The 15,610-nt window shown below is 40.7% G+C and overlaps 1 protein-coding gene across 2 annotated transcripts in view; it reads left to right on the forward strand.

Annotated features, from left to right (window-relative positions):
• The window catches only part of LOC109029784 (solute carrier family 2, facilitated glucose transporter member 1), an 85,156-nt gene that overhangs the window by 63,361 nt on the left and 6,185 nt on the right, over positions 1 to 15,610 (forward strand). For both annotated transcript variants that reach the window (XM_019040419.2, XM_019040426.2), the window contains exons 2-5: positions 9,667 to 9,765; positions 11,297 to 11,525; positions 13,121 to 13,254; positions 14,555 to 14,768. In XM_019040419.2, the coding sequence (XP_018895964.1) occupies positions 9,667 to 9,765; positions 11,297 to 11,525; positions 13,121 to 13,254; positions 14,555 to 14,768 (676 nt within the window). The remainder of the gene's footprint in view (positions 1 to 9,666; positions 9,766 to 11,296; positions 11,526 to 13,120; positions 13,255 to 14,554; positions 14,769 to 15,610) is intronic.

Genomic DNA, 15,610 nt, shown 5'->3' on the forward strand with positions numbered 1-15,610 from the left:
AAAGTGTGCCGTAATAATTTTTAGGGGTGGAGGAAGGTTCAGACCTTGGTGAAGGGCGTATGACGATGAAGAAAGGGGTCTGAATACCATTATACCGCGACGCAATTTGTGAAAGTGTTTTCTGCTGAACTCTGCCTAGTTACTCTGAGGTAAAAACATGTGCAAGAGCCACACCGAAAAACACATCCCACCGTTGCGAATGAATTTCGTCATCGGCTAAAATTAATTCACTTACCACGAGAAAACAAAGTTACGGTCGATCAGTCAACATGTAGAGGTAGGGAAACCTCAGAACTTTTCCCGTTTTGATCATTCCGCGACATGACTTTACCATAAAAAGTGAAAAGTTTGATTTGTTCTCTTTATTTGTTAATATTCGAGCGCGGTTGTTTTCTCGCAGACTTTTCCCGCTCGCTTCAGACGTATTTATTTTAACTTGATTGTTTTGCGTTTTTCTTCTTCTTTTCTTCGCCTAAATTTGGCACCGGAACCAATAAAGCCACGGCTGGGGGCTCGGTCGTTGGAGGCTGGTCTCCAACGTTGCAAAATGAGCTTCCTGTAAAATTCCTCATCTCTTTATTTTTATTTAATCGCCTTCTCCTGATACCTTGCTTAATGACGAGATACTATCGAAATTTTAATTCACCGTTTTTAATTTATTAGCTAGCTTCCTACAGTTGCAAACCGTGTGCTGCCACAGGCGCCTTTTTAGTATGATGTTTAACGATTTACGTAACAAATGAGCAGACCATCTTTGGACGTATAAAATTTAAAAATTTTACTCGGCATACTAAAAATCTTTGGTGTCTGAGTAGGAAAGCATTACAAGTTTAAATTTTTTCATACCTGCCTCTGTTAAGATAGTGCTAATTTATTTGTTATCTCCCTCACAAATCAGAAGCGTTTGTCTCTACAAAATTTCCTTTTAAATAATCTCTTATCGGGGGAAATTTTGCTCAAAATTTTTCGGGAATGAGCATGCACATTTCCCTCTCCGTGAACCCACGACAGCGCGATTTTGAAAGCCAGGAAGCAAGTTCGTTAGTCGCGACGAAATCTCTACTAAGATTATTTAAAAACTATAAAAACTCACTAGCGCGTAAAATCTTATCTTGCTACGCGCGTTTTAGACTGACCGTCCATTTTTAGTGGAGTGACTGATTTGTTCTTCGAGCATAAGTCTTTTTTGCCTGTCCTTTTCCTGTCCTTTTGCCCGAGTCGAAATTCCTATCTGTGCGTAAAACAAAACCTCTGTCAAAATGTTTCTACGGATCGGGGTGTTTTCTTGGAAATTTTAAAACCACCTAGTGCGCCAAAAAAAGTTAAATAAAATAAAAAAAAATGATGTAATCTATCCGAAAAACAAATAAGACGAATCCAAAATAATTCGAGAACATCCACTAGTCATGGCAACGACTAACGATCCGGGGCGGTCGGGAAGAGGAGGGGGTTTGTCATCTACCAATGGCACGTTAACGATTTGGCACTCAATACACTCATCGGAGGAAAATATAGTAATACTTCGTTCAAGTTGGCAATTGATATTTTTTCGATTTATTTTTTCCTCGAGACTGCAGTGACGTAACCCTCGTTCTCTGTTTTTCTCGCGAACGGCGCGACGCACAGTGGATCGAGTCAATTAGAGAGGTCGGACTTAATTTTTTTTTAAATACTGCAAATTTTGACGTTTAATTCGTCTCTTTGAAATTGTACGGGGTGTTTCTACGCAAAAATTTCACTAGAAAACCAGTGGAACCACTTTTAGAACCTCAAAAATTCGTATGAATGGATTTGTAGGCGTTTAAAGTTTCCGAAGTATGTCCGACCTCTCCTATCGACTCAATCCATTGTGCGGCGCGGATTTTGCATATAACTAGGGGCTGAAATTCTACAAAACATGTTAACCAGTGGCATTGCTAGGTTTCATATCTGGAAATGTAAGGGTAAAAACCGAGCAGCGGAGCCGTGGAACTTCTCGTGAGACATTTCGCTACTTGATCGAGACACTTTTCGGTTAAAGAGACTCTATCGTCTCATATACACTTTTTGCGGAGATTGCGTATCTTCCGATGTTACCCGTCCAAAAATTTATAGTTTGTCAATGAAGACATTCTTCAAATAAAGGGCGCGTCACCTTTTTTATCGAGGTAGCGTATTGTCAATCCTCACGGTGTTATTTACCCAAAAATTAAATATGAGGGGCTTGGAAGATAAGGCGCATAAGTGCAATTTTTGCTATATCGAGGAATACGTGTTTGAAGTTTCGAAATTACATGGATCCTAATGGCGGACAGAAAGTTCAAACTGACTTTTTGATGCTTAAAAATTGGAATTTGGGAGCGAATTTTTCCCAAAATATGCATTAAGCCTAGTTTTACTTCAAATAATTGATATCACATTTTTTCAGAAACTGCACTTCTGCGCCTTGTCCTCTAAGCCCCGCATATATACTTTGCCATTAAGGCTGCACTGTTCGCCCGTATACTTTTTGAATACGATACGATGATACTCATCCAAAAATAGACACTCTGCACATGGTCGAAGTTAAATATCGACAAGGAATAGGAGGCATCAACTGTATTCAGCGGAAAAAGCGTTTTACACGAAAAGGACGTCTAAATCCTCATTTCATATTTGCCATTTCTCATTGAGTTTCGGTAGGTGTTCGATACTTGAAATAGCCCGTGATGTTTGATGGTAACTTTTAAAACCAGCTCTACTTAAAATAATCAAAAGCCTCAGCAACACGGCTTTTAAATAACTCGGAAACACGTTTTTTTTAAAAACTAGATTTTCTGCTTTACGCTTTTTTGCGAGAAAACGTCCGAATTCATCATGCGAGAGGTGCGTTGCGATGTCAAGCTACACTGATTTTTTGTGCTAATTCGCCGCGAAAACTCGGCAGTTTTTTAAGTCGCACGTTTTTTTTCTAAATAGAAGTAGTAATTACGATTATCAATTGACATTTTCACACGATAAAATGTGAAATAATGAAAATGTGAAACGAGGTGAAGTGGAAAAACAAAAAAACGGCACTTATGTTTCATTTACGAATAGGAAAGTAAGGTCCACTTAGTCGGTGCCCTGCTCGATTGACTCGACGCCACGAGGTTTTAAGCAGCGCCGTGATGTAACTATTCGTACCCAGTGGATGTGCGGGTTGCGTTGAAAAATTGAAGGCGTTTTGGCTACCTTACAAGAGGAGCAATTGGGGCGCTCCGCCGTAATGAGTATAAGCGATGGCAAAAACGGTCTCTTGGTACTTTTGTTCCTTGCTTTCACATCATTTGCTCAACGAGGCAAAAACTCCAACCAGTAAGTCGCTCAGACGTTGGCGAGGACTGCTTTTTGAAAAAAATATCCGGAGCTCCTTCAATTCTTTTTCAAGCAACATGCATATCCATTAAGTTCGAATAGTTGTATCAAAACGGTTCGTCTATATCCTTGCTTTCGTCAGTCAATTTAACATCTGGGCAGAAAAAGACTATCCTATCCTATTTCTGGCATGGCAAGCACCAGACTTGTACACGCATGAAAATGACAAACAAAATCCAAGTAATGGTGATTTGAAATTTGCAGTTCAACAACATACTTACAAGAAAAAATGTATTTATTTAAATCTACCACGTAAATGATACGAAATTTCCAAATTGTAGTAGAACAATATGACAACTATCAGCATAAAAATAAACTAGACCGCTCGCAAGTAATTATACCTATAGGATGACGGAGAGTTTCCCATCGAAATCCCAAAATTCGATTTTTTTAAGCGATTCCAGAAAAACCGCACATCTGATGATAATTTTATCCCTGCGGGCTTAGGTCCTATTTCGTGGACGGTCACAAATTCAGAGATTATCAATTGGACTTCATTTTCAATCAGGAGCTATAATTTCTGGCTCATAGGTAAAAACGCGTAACTGCACAGGGAAACTAGTGGTACATACGCCTTTTCTAAAATGAGCCAGAGATTGTAGTTACCTATTTGCAAAATGTAGTCCAATTGATCGACTGACTTTCAAATCGCTCTCGCAACACTACTACAAAATCACCTAAAAACATCATTGAGTCGGCATGGCAGTGGCAGGTTGGTAATGGGTATGACGTTGAACGAAGCGGCCGGAAATTCTTTCTAACGTTAGACGTCACAGGTGACGTGTGTTTGCTAAATATTTTAATTTCCATGTGAGCTGTAGGAGCAAGGGGCCAATACGGATACCCGGGGCTTAGTTGCCACATTGTTTTGAAATAATATATTTCTCCCCTTAAACTCAATGTAAAGTATGCAGATTCGATCACATATTCTGCCAACTTTGCCGCAGGGCACGGGCGGGCGTTTTCTGCCGTGGTAAGGAAAAACGCCGTATGAGCCTTCAGGTGTTGCCAAATTTCCCCTGGCAAATCACTACTTTCCAGGAAATTTTTTGAATATTTTCCTGCCAATTTCGCAGATAATTTTGTTTGTAATTTTATCGAAAACGTCTGAAAACTTCCAGGAAAAATATTCAAAATTTTCCTCAATAATAAACATTTCATCGAAGGAAATTTGGCAACTCTCGAATGTTCATACGGCATTCTTCCTGAGCACGGCAGTGTTGAGGCATTTAGTCTGTCACATACGAGCAGCTTTTACGCACGCGCGTTGCGTCTATTTGCATTTCAATTGAACCGAAAATACAAATAATTCAAAAGGACAAGATAATCCTACTAGCTTATGGTCAGTGGTGTTTCAAAGACGTTTTAATAGTGAATGATAAACTATCAGCATGCTCTGCCACGCTATTAAGATAATGGGCCACTAGGCAAGGTGCCCAGGAGGATGCGATGTCAAGCTGAAAATTCCTCATTTAAAAGAAATGATGTTTGGGCAGTGGTACCTACAGGGTGTCTACTAAAATTTCATCTTGGATTTTTCTGATATTTTACTGATATCCCCCAATATTTGAAATGAATATTTTCTGATTTTTTGGACGAAGAAGTCCTAATCGTTTGATTTCACTAACCGACATATTGGTTGGATTGAATCAAATGCTCCATTTGTAAATGTGCCAAACTGCATGTAGTTGAAAAATGCCGGACGCACTCGAAATTTCTCGAAAATGCCCGAAACTCGAAATTTGAAAAATGCCCGATTTTCCTGAGATTTTCCAGTTTTCACTGACGGAAGACACCCTGTAGTATGATGAATTCACACCTTTTTGTGACAACCGCGGTATTCACTTGGAAATGTCTTCTCCGACAAAAAACTGATCAAGTTCCAAAGCCGTTCAATCTGCCTCATTGAACCTGAAATCCTAGAGCGGGCCAGTTCAAATTAATCACGTGTTGGCAAACTCGTATTCACCAAAAACTCACAAATCATACATTCAAACGATTTCAGTCTCATACAAGTAGGGCCTCAACTTGAGTCACTGGCGAGCCGATTATTGAAATTGATAGACAAAGCTGTGGACAAAGAAGACATAATGGATATGAAGGGATTCTATCGGTGGAAGCGGGTGGTTGCAATGGACAAAGGAGATAGGTAATAGACTTAGGCAACCCACGAGAGATCCTATGGTTAGTCCACCATTTTCTCCCTTAGTCTATAGGAACCATGTCAACCAATAGGATCGCTCCATACTCCCGTGTCCTCTTCACCTACGGCTTTTCTCTATCAATTTCAATAATCAGTCCGCAGAAGAATCTCTTTACTTGTTTATGCCCAACTCATAGGAGTAGAGATCCATCTAATATCATGACAGACATTGAATCTGGTATGTTAAATTCCTCCCAAGTAAAAGGAAAGCAATATGGAGAGACCTTTCTGTCCATTATGTTCTCCCTTAGTCTATAGGAACCACCCATTTCAACCAAAAGGATCGCCTATACTACCTACGTCTTCTTTGTCTATAGCTTTGTCCATCAATTTCAACAATCAGCCCGTAGTACAACTGACTTCATTTGTAATCACAAAAATTTGGAAGGCCTCAAACGAGGAAGTATAGCACCACGATCTTGACACAGTTCGGTACTGCCGCAGTAGGACAATGAACAGTTGATTATGAGTCCTGAAAAAGTGATAGCGCGGAGGATCCGTGGGGGCAACCTGAAAGTCTGTTTCCATAAAACAATACATTTTTAATTGTTCTCTAGCTTTGACGCACGCAGAAAAAGAACTGGATGGCAGGGCAAAATCCACTGAAACTATTTGAACGCCTTACGTGTAACGCAAATCCCCATATTGCATCTGGTATTCGGCATTATATACGGTTAGGTACCCAAATATGAGTTCATCTGTTCAGATTTTTCCCTCTAACTTTTTACTTAAACTAACAAAAATATAATGTATAATTTTCAGTGCGGCGATGCGTGAATAATCGATTTATCGATATTTCCCCCATTTGATGCTATGATAAGAATCGAATATTAAGGTGTCCCTTGCGAACACCGTGTCTATCGATCCTTTTCCGTAGATTTAAATGGCAGATCGATCAATCTATCGCAAAGCACGGCACGCCACTGATAATTTTGTGATCGTCCAGGGGAAGAAAAGGGCCTCATTGCCAAAAAACTCAAAATTGTTTACGTTATTTTTCTTGGAGCAGTTGTTCATGTACATTTTGACTTAAAAAAGGCCTAACAAAGTCAAAGCATGCCGAATTTATGAAAGTGCACATAGTTTGAAGGTCAATGCGGGTAGGTTTGACTAAACGCCAATTAAAAGTTTCCATCTGTCCTGAGCTTAAAATTGAGGAATTGAAATGAAATTGTATTCCCTTTTTCAAGGTAAAAATGAATTGAGTTTTTTGAAATGACTCACAGTAGAATCTCGATTTTCCGACACGATTTTTTCATCACTGAATCGTGGTGTTTCCAGGCACGACGCGATAGGTGGAAACCAGTTTATTGGGAGAAAAGTGAATATACGTGAGGTTTTTTTGTACCTATTTTTTTCCAATTGAATGACTATATTTTACCTTCAAACACGATAGAAAATTGGCCAAGCTTGTGCTTTCTGGTCACGAACAGAGCCTGAAATTGCCGTTACTGTTGCTGAAACTAGTGACTTGCCAAGACGTTAGCGGAAATTGCTGTTTTGACGAAAAATCAGGAGCTCCTTCAATTCTTTTTCAAGCAACACGCATATCCATTAAGTACGTATAGTTGCATCAAGACGTTTTGTCAATATCCTTGCGTTCATCAGTTGATGTAGCATTTTTTATTCGCAAAGTATATGTTCACTGACTAGTGAGATCTACTGATGAAGTCTGAAAAGACTCAAAACGTCATAGATCCCCTGGCGTGACCTCAACTTAATATTCCAACGCAAGCTGCCTGAGCTAAATACCCCCCCCCCCCCTCACAGCCTGCTACCGGTACTCATTAGAGCTCAAAACTTTTGACTCTGATTGAAATTTTTGGTTTTTTTCCCCCCCGCGAAATGTTATGGACCCAGCACCATTTCACCACCTCGTTGTATACAGGTCGGGCCCTTTCCTAGTGTTTTTTCTCGCTATCACTGAAATTACTATTTTTTCCGCAAAGTGTTACTTACCACCAAAACATCGCTATCCTTCTTATCGTAGAAAGAACAGCAAAGAACTGAGGCAGTCTGCTATGCTGATGCTCATAGAGGGTAGAACGCACCCCTCTTTCTCTCTCTTTAAAGAAAAGAAAGAACATGGGCAACGATAACAAAGCGACAACGGAGAATGACAAGAGATTATGTATACTTATAATGGACGCTGGCACCTCCTAGTCTTCACAATACCCTGCGCTTAATCGAGCTAAGGGATGAATGAACCACCAGTCGTAGAATACGTCAAGAACATAGTCGAACGAATCGAGGAGGGCAAAAAAAGCAGATGGTATCGCAAATTAATTAGAGTCCCTTTTAAGACAATGCGATCTTCCTTTTCAATCTCGGCCGAATGTCTTTTGTTTCGGCTAACGCGATTAGTAAAAAAACCAGGACGTTGAATTTCAATTACAATGAACCAGAGCCGTAGTACCTTTTCAAGAGGGACTGAACTGAATGAAATTCGCGAACCTTCCATTGCGTCACCTATAACTGGACGTATCTCTACCAAACGGAACTATGTGCATTAAGACATGAGCCCTGAGACCCATGAGAATATTTGCCTAACAGGGCTCACGTCATAATGTACATAGTTCCGTTTGGTAGAAATACGTCTAATTGAGCTTGAGGCTGTCCATTGATAGTTGCCGAAAATATAGCGAATGAGCTCGCATATTTAAATACGAAAGGAGCCAAGCGTTAGGGTGCATATTTCGACCCACGGTATAGTGGTGCCTTTTCGTACACATACATACATATAAGTCGCTTTACAGCACTCCCTCGCGCTCTACGACTCCTAACCTCCACTGCTCTCTTTCAAACCACAAATCTTGGGGGATTGAGCACCTTAACATTTCCGCTTCAATCCCTTCCCTCCAACCTTTCATTGGGCGCCCTCTGCGTCTTCTCCCAGGAGGAACCCAGTCAAGGACCTTCTTCGGCAACCTGTCTCCTGCCATTCTCTGGACATGACCATACCAGATGAGTTGTTTCGTCATAATGTCATGCACGATGGTCTGCTTGGCATCCATGATTTCCCGTACCGTCTCATTCCTGACGCAATCCTTTCTGTAAATACCAGCGGATCTACGCCATGCAGAAGTCCATCTCCGTTGCCTCTAAAACCTCCCGGGTCCGCTGTTTCATCGGCCATACTTCACACCCGTAGGTTACTATGCTCTTGACAATCGCGTTGTAGATCCTTCTTTTGTTCTCTTTGGAGATCCTTTGGAGCCTTATCGAGGAGAGCCTTTTCGTTCCTTGCATATATCAACCCACCGCAAATGGATGTATCGATGCTGCTGAAAGGAACCATTTCGAAATTAATTGAGCACCCTGATCATGAGTAACTGACGCCATATACCCATGGACGGACCTGCTGCCCTCATATCCATCAGAAATAATTGATTCTAGGAGAAGCAGCGATGTCGATAAATATCAATTGCTTCTCTTATCGATGACTACGGGCGGATATGAGGGAGGGTCAACATGGGCCGAAACCCATGACCGCAAATCACAGAAATAAAAAATTATGACCTTTTCTTTTTAAAGTCATCAAAAGTTATCGGAGGTTAGCGGTGGAAAACTGTTTTCGGCGGCTCCGTAGCGGCAATGGCCAAAATCGGAAAATGCATATCTCAGATGGCGACGTTTTAAGTTTCCGCGCTTTGTTTTATTTTTTCGAAGAGAAGCTAACCGACAGTCTCTGTTAAATTTTTTTTTTTTTTTTTTGGTGAATTTTTTGTGCTCATCCTAATGAATAAATCACACAAAATCGCAGGGTAGCATTTCCGATTGGTTTTCATTGTGGAGAACGAAACAATGTCAGAGATTTTTAAAAGTTGCAATGCAGATACGCATTTTGCGCCCCGAATCATCGATGTATTTAAATGGGTAAAATCCAATGTTGCCAACTTGCTGGGTAGCCGTTGGCGGATAATTCGTATAATTGAAAATATTTCATTCTTGTGAGAGCGCTATGTTCCCCTTACCTTTCTTTGGCATCCGTAGGTTTCGATCAATGTCTAAATGCCCTTTTTCATACGCGAATGTTGCATTCTGAACTTTCCAGAGATTTAATGCTTGTATATTGCTTCTTGTTTCAGAGCGCGAACGGGCGGTTGCTATTCGCGATATCTGCAGCGGCGCTTGGCTCCGCCTTTCAACACGGTTACAACACAGGAGTAGTCAACGCCCCACAATCCGTAAGTGAATATTCAACGATTATTTTTTTAAAAATGGTTTTATGTGACAGGACCGTGCATTTTATCCATGAATTATGAGATAATTTTAAATAGATTGAAAATTCTTCTTTTCACAAGCATCAAAATTTCCTGTGCAGTTTGGCAACTCGGAGGACCGCGGGACCAGCCGAAATAATAACCGGACATCCGGGCCTCCGTGGACAGGATGAGCATAATAAGACGAACCTCGGGGGTCCTATAAATCCTGTCTCCTCACTTATTTGTGCGGCGCCAACATTTCCCCTCCATGTTGCTACTTTTCTCCCAAAAATTCCCTTAGTTCCAATTTTTCTCTATCTTTCATGAAACTGGAATCATAATAAATGCACCTTTATTTTCAAATTTATTTTTTCGGGAAAGTTCGCGCCCGGGAACTCCTGCGGGCTGACTATCGAAGAAAAAGCAGATTCCCTTCAATTTCGAATTATCGAGAGTCCACTGTATTGGATTATAGACAAAGAAGGCATGAGAGATATGAAGGGATCCTATCGACGGAAGCTGTCGAATGATAAGTCGTCAATTTCGAGCCAAAGTATCACAAGCGCCATGCGATGTTCAAAAATTTCTGCCGCCATTTTTTTTTTTTTTTCAGAGAAATTGTTCAACGAAGCTGTCCGAAAATTTCACTGAATTTACTTTGTGCCGATAAAATTCAGTGAAATTTTTTAACAAGTTCAACCAAAAATTTCTCTGTAAAAAAATAAAATGACGGCGGAAATATTTAAACATCGCATATGGCGCTTGTGATATTTTGGCCCGAAGGTGGCAAAGTAATGGACTGACTAACAGTAACCGACAAGAGGCTCTACAGTTAATCCATCATTTCCCCCTTAGTCTATAAAAACCACCCGTTCCAACCGATGAGATCGCTCCATATATTCCTTATGTCTTCTTATAGCTTTGTCGAAAGTTTCAATGATCAGCCTGATGGCTGAAATATATTTTCCCAGGAAACTGCGGCAGAAAAACACACTCATCGGTACATCTGCGGGTCGATTGTTGAATCGTTATCAGAGACTGTGGCTCCTTATTGCAAGAAGGAATCCAATTATAAATGGTTATTAAAGAGCTACTTTGCATTCAAAAATAGTTTATCCATCATATGAGTGCACATCCAAAAACAAAAACATCACAATTCCCCGTCCAAATTGCGAAGTCGTAGACATAGTCAAGGTTTCAAAAGCACGACCACAGCTTGGGGGCGCCTTCAGATCTCGGCGATACTCTCCGCTTTGCCGGGGAGTTAGTTTAGTTGCTTAACCTAACCAAACCCAACTGAGTTCATTGACTTCACAGCACGCACTCTCCAGCGTAGGTCTGTACTAGTCATAGTTGCAAGTGACCGAAGCTCGGCGCACACCGGGCTCGGAACTCGTCGCGCTGTTCTCCCATTTACATTACGACACTATGTACTCCATGTTTCTAACCGAAATTTTTTTCTAAGTGCGGATGATAGTTTAGTGATTTTGAATGGGGTTTTGGATGGTTTCAGTTGATCGAGTCATGGATCTCGGACGTGCTGCGGAACCGATCGGGGGCGGGAGCCGAGTACAAGCCGGAGCCCTCGCAAGTGACGATGATCTGGTCGATCGCGGTGTCCATCTTCTGCGTGGGCGGCATGATCGGCGGATCCCTCACCGGTCTCATCGCCGAGAAGCTCGGCAGGAAGTACGGACTCCTCTACAACAACATCCTCGTCCTCGCCGGATGCCTCCTCCAACGTAAGTCCCTTGTCGCACCCCGACCGCCGCACAGTGGATCGAGTCAATCAGTGAGGTCGGACATAAAATGTTTTACTTAAACTACAAATTTTGATGTTTATTTCGTCATATTTTAAATTTTAAGGGGTGCTTCTAGAAGAGAATTTCTCGAGAAAACCAATGAAACCACTTTCTGAACCTCAAATTCTGCATAAACGGAATTATGAACGTTTTAAGTTTCCAAATTTTGTCCGACCTCTTTTATTGATTCGATCCACTGTGTGGCGCACAGTGAATCGCGTCAGTTGGGGAGGTCGGACAAAATTTGGAAACTTAAAACGCTTATAACTCCGTTTATACAAAACTTTGAGGATCTAGAAGTGGTTACATTGGATTTCTCGTGAAATTGTCCTCTAGAAGCACCCCTTGAAATTTAAAATGTGACGAAATTAACACCAAAATTTGCAGTTTTAGTAAAACATTCCATGTCCGACCCCTCTATTTGACTCGATCCGCCACTGTGCGCCGCAACAAGTCCCTTTCCGTCCAGAGTGACTTTATAAGGAGAATCAAGGTGTCTAGCAATTTTCAACAAAAAAAATTCCCTGAAGTTTCCCTGACTTCCCTGACAAAAACGGCCAAAAAACCAGGGAAAAATTTACGATTCCCCGACAGACGGGAAAAATAATTCTCTGAGTACCTCTCACGGAACTGTATCAGAAACATCGATAGGAAATGGCAGGTGATGGCACGGGCATTTTAAATATCTTTTAGTTCTTGGGGGGGGGGGGGAGATTTGATTAATTTTAGGGTATTTTGAATAGTGCCCCTCTTTTATAAATGTTGCCTCCTTTCGCAGACTATTAATCGAGTGCTTAAAATTACCTGCCATAGTACTAGAATACCTACATACGGAGAGTACGGACACGTCGGTAATTTTTAGATTAAGTCACGGAGATTTTACGGTCGTCGTGATGCGCATATTAGCGCCTACAAGACTGTATGAATACTTCACGCATTGCGCTAAACTCAATGTGGTCTATGTGAAACGCATATTAGCGCCTACAAGACTGTAGGAATACTTCATGCACTGCGCCAAACACAGTGCAGTCGATGTGAACCGCATTCGACATAGTTCTTGCATTTTACTCATTTTTGCGGGAGAACGTCCATTCATGAACATTCTTGGCCATCTTCGTTTGATATTGGAATCTGACGATTGACAGTGAAATTGTTTGTGTCAGAAGGTTGGCTGCCCTTTTGGGCCCTAAGAGTTCCATACTTCGACATGTCCATACTCTCCCTATACAGGTACTCTCTTTTCGACCGATAGAAATTTCTCAAAGAATTCCCAACCTCGAGCCTATTGGTGGTTTAGGAATGAAAACTTGGCTGCCTTGCCGAGGAAAAACGCTGTATCGGGGTTGCAAAGGTCAGGAAAAACCTGGAATAGTCAGGGAATATTCCTCTCTTTTTTTGTAAGAAATCAGGAAGAAGTCAGAGCACTCAGCGCCAGTGGTCAGGAAATTTTTCCTATGAGTCGAGGGAACTCATGGAATTTTGAAAATTGATTTAACTCGCAACACTGATTCATATTTCCGAACTTTTGATTTCAGAACATTCGAAAAATTTTGGATCCTATGAAATGTTTATCGCCGGACGATTTTTCATCGGTGTTAACTGTGGTTTGAATGCCGGTCTCGTTCCAATGTACTTGAGTGAAATATCGCCGATGAATCTTCGAGGAGCGGTAAGACAAATATTCAATTTTCTAAACTTACAGTGCTTATTCTAGAGTAACATAGATCTCTCTCAACAGTGAACTTTGAAACAATAGGTACACTCAGTCGTCAATTATAAAAATGTAAACTCTTATTACTATTTTACAAAAAGAACAATTGTTTCGAAGCTTCATGCACACTCCATCATCAGCTTCATCATGACTGGTCCTACTTCATCGACGCGGACCAATCACCCTCGGTAAATCTGATATCTTTCGATCTATAAATGGACCGATCATTTATCAGAAAGAAACCAACCCACATTTTCGAAAAAATTGAGCTAAGAATGTTTTTGAGTTCCACTAGTCGTGTAGGTATTTTCTCCTGCCAAAAACTGAAAGTCCAAAAATAGAAATTAGTTTGTGAAAAGAGGGGTTAAAGTTTATTTTCTACGTTGGAGCCTTATGCAGGGATAAAACTTCACACCTCTTTTTCTCAGATTTAATTTAATGTGGAGTGATTCCTTTCTGATGAACTCGGTCCATATATCGAAGAGAGCGCCTTAGCAGGATACCACCATTTCGACCTATGGGAGCTCACATTGTCTACTCTGCAAATTTGAAGGCGCTCATACTCGAGGTAACGAAACCTCAGATATCACTATACCCTCGGGGTTGATTAGACCCCTCACAGAGGGAAAGAATGAAAATAATAATGGGAAAAAACCGTCCCAGAAGACCGAGGGCCCGGGTGCTGCACTGCAGTGCTAAGGAAGAACGCCGTATGAAAATTTTCTGGAGAATTTGCGTGAATTTTCCGTCCAATTTTCCAGAGAATTTTCTTCGCAGTGTGATCTGAAGTATTAAAAAATTTCAAGAAGAATAATACATTATTTGTCTCAAAATTTTATATTTTAGGGGGGAAATGCAAAAATGCATATCTCGATTGCAGTGTTTCAAAATCTCCGCCCATACTTTGTTTTTACAAGGAGACCCAACGAACATCATGGCTTGAGATGTTCAGAATATTCAGCTTACAGAGAATAAACATCACCGAAGTTTTTAAGAAATGACGTTAGGTAGTTTTCCCTGTACAAAATTAAGCATGACAGGAAGTCTGCGACGCTGCAAACAAAGATACACGTTTCTGCAGTTTCACCATCGTTCTGGATTCTTAGTCAGAACACTCGCATGCAACTTGAATGTATTGTTCGGAGAAAAACGAAACTCTAAGGGAGAAAACCAAAAAAACACAAGATCTGAAGTATGAGAGAAGTTAAGTTTTGTTTATTCCATAGATTTTACTGTATTGCTTTTCTGTTTGTTTCAGGTCGGAACCGTGTATCAGTTAGTTGTCACAATCTCGATCCTCATCTCTCAGATATTTGGACTAAAATCAGTGTTCGGAACAGCTGAAAACTGGCCACTCTTGTTCGAAATAGCTCTGCTCCCCTCCATCTTCCAAGTCATCACGCTTCCTTTCTGCCCAGAATCCCCGCGGCACACACTCCTACACCACGGTCTAGAACTTCAAGCTCAAAAAGGTGAGATTCAAATGGCTACTACACTGACAAACTAAATCTCAAGAAGGTGATGGATGTATCACATATCTGCATGCGTCCAAAAGAAAAAAAAAACTCGACACATGTGATACGTGACTCACACCTTTTATACGCTGAGTCGAGAAATACCTCCTATTTTTCACTATTTCATCAGAATTTTTCGGAAAATCGAATTTTCCCGTGAGAAAGAGGGTTTTCCAAGGAAAACTGAATTTTCAAGAATTAAACGCTCAACATGTGATAGATGTTCCTGATGTGATTCTTTGTGCTGAGCCTAAACATGATGACTTGGCTCCGTTTCACCAGGATTTTCTGGGAAATCAATATTCCCGTATAAGTAGGGTTTTCCAGAAAAAAATCGATTTTTGAAGAAAAAAAGCGCTTCATATGTTCTGCGTATTGCCAATGTGTTTTTTTGCACCAAGTTCACATATAACTAAAACATTTCTCTTTTTCATCAGGATTGTCTAGACTATCAATTTTCCTGTAAAAAAAAGAGAGGTTTGCCTAGAAAAACCCCTTTCTCAACAATTAAATTTTCAGAAAATCCTGATGAAATAAAGGAAAACGGTTATCATTTCCGAATTCAGTGTAAATAAAAAACAGATTCAAAACACGTAAGAAGAACATGTCTTGAAGAAGTCTTGAAAATCGAGTTTTCCCTGGACAACTTTTTTTTCTGGAAACACCTTATTAAGTATATTGGAGGAAAATTTTGAACATTTTTGAACTCAAAAAACACCCATAACATGCGCAGCATTTCTTCCTTGAAAATTGAGTTTCCCTGGGAAAATCCTAACGCAAGGTTCCCGTTGTTTGCAAGT

This window comes from Bemisia tabaci, chromosome 2, assembly GCF_918797505.1.
Source record: "Bemisia tabaci chromosome 2, PGI_BMITA_v3".
NCBI classification, from domain to species: Eukaryota; Metazoa; Arthropoda; class Insecta; order Hemiptera; family Aleyrodidae; genus Bemisia; species Bemisia tabaci.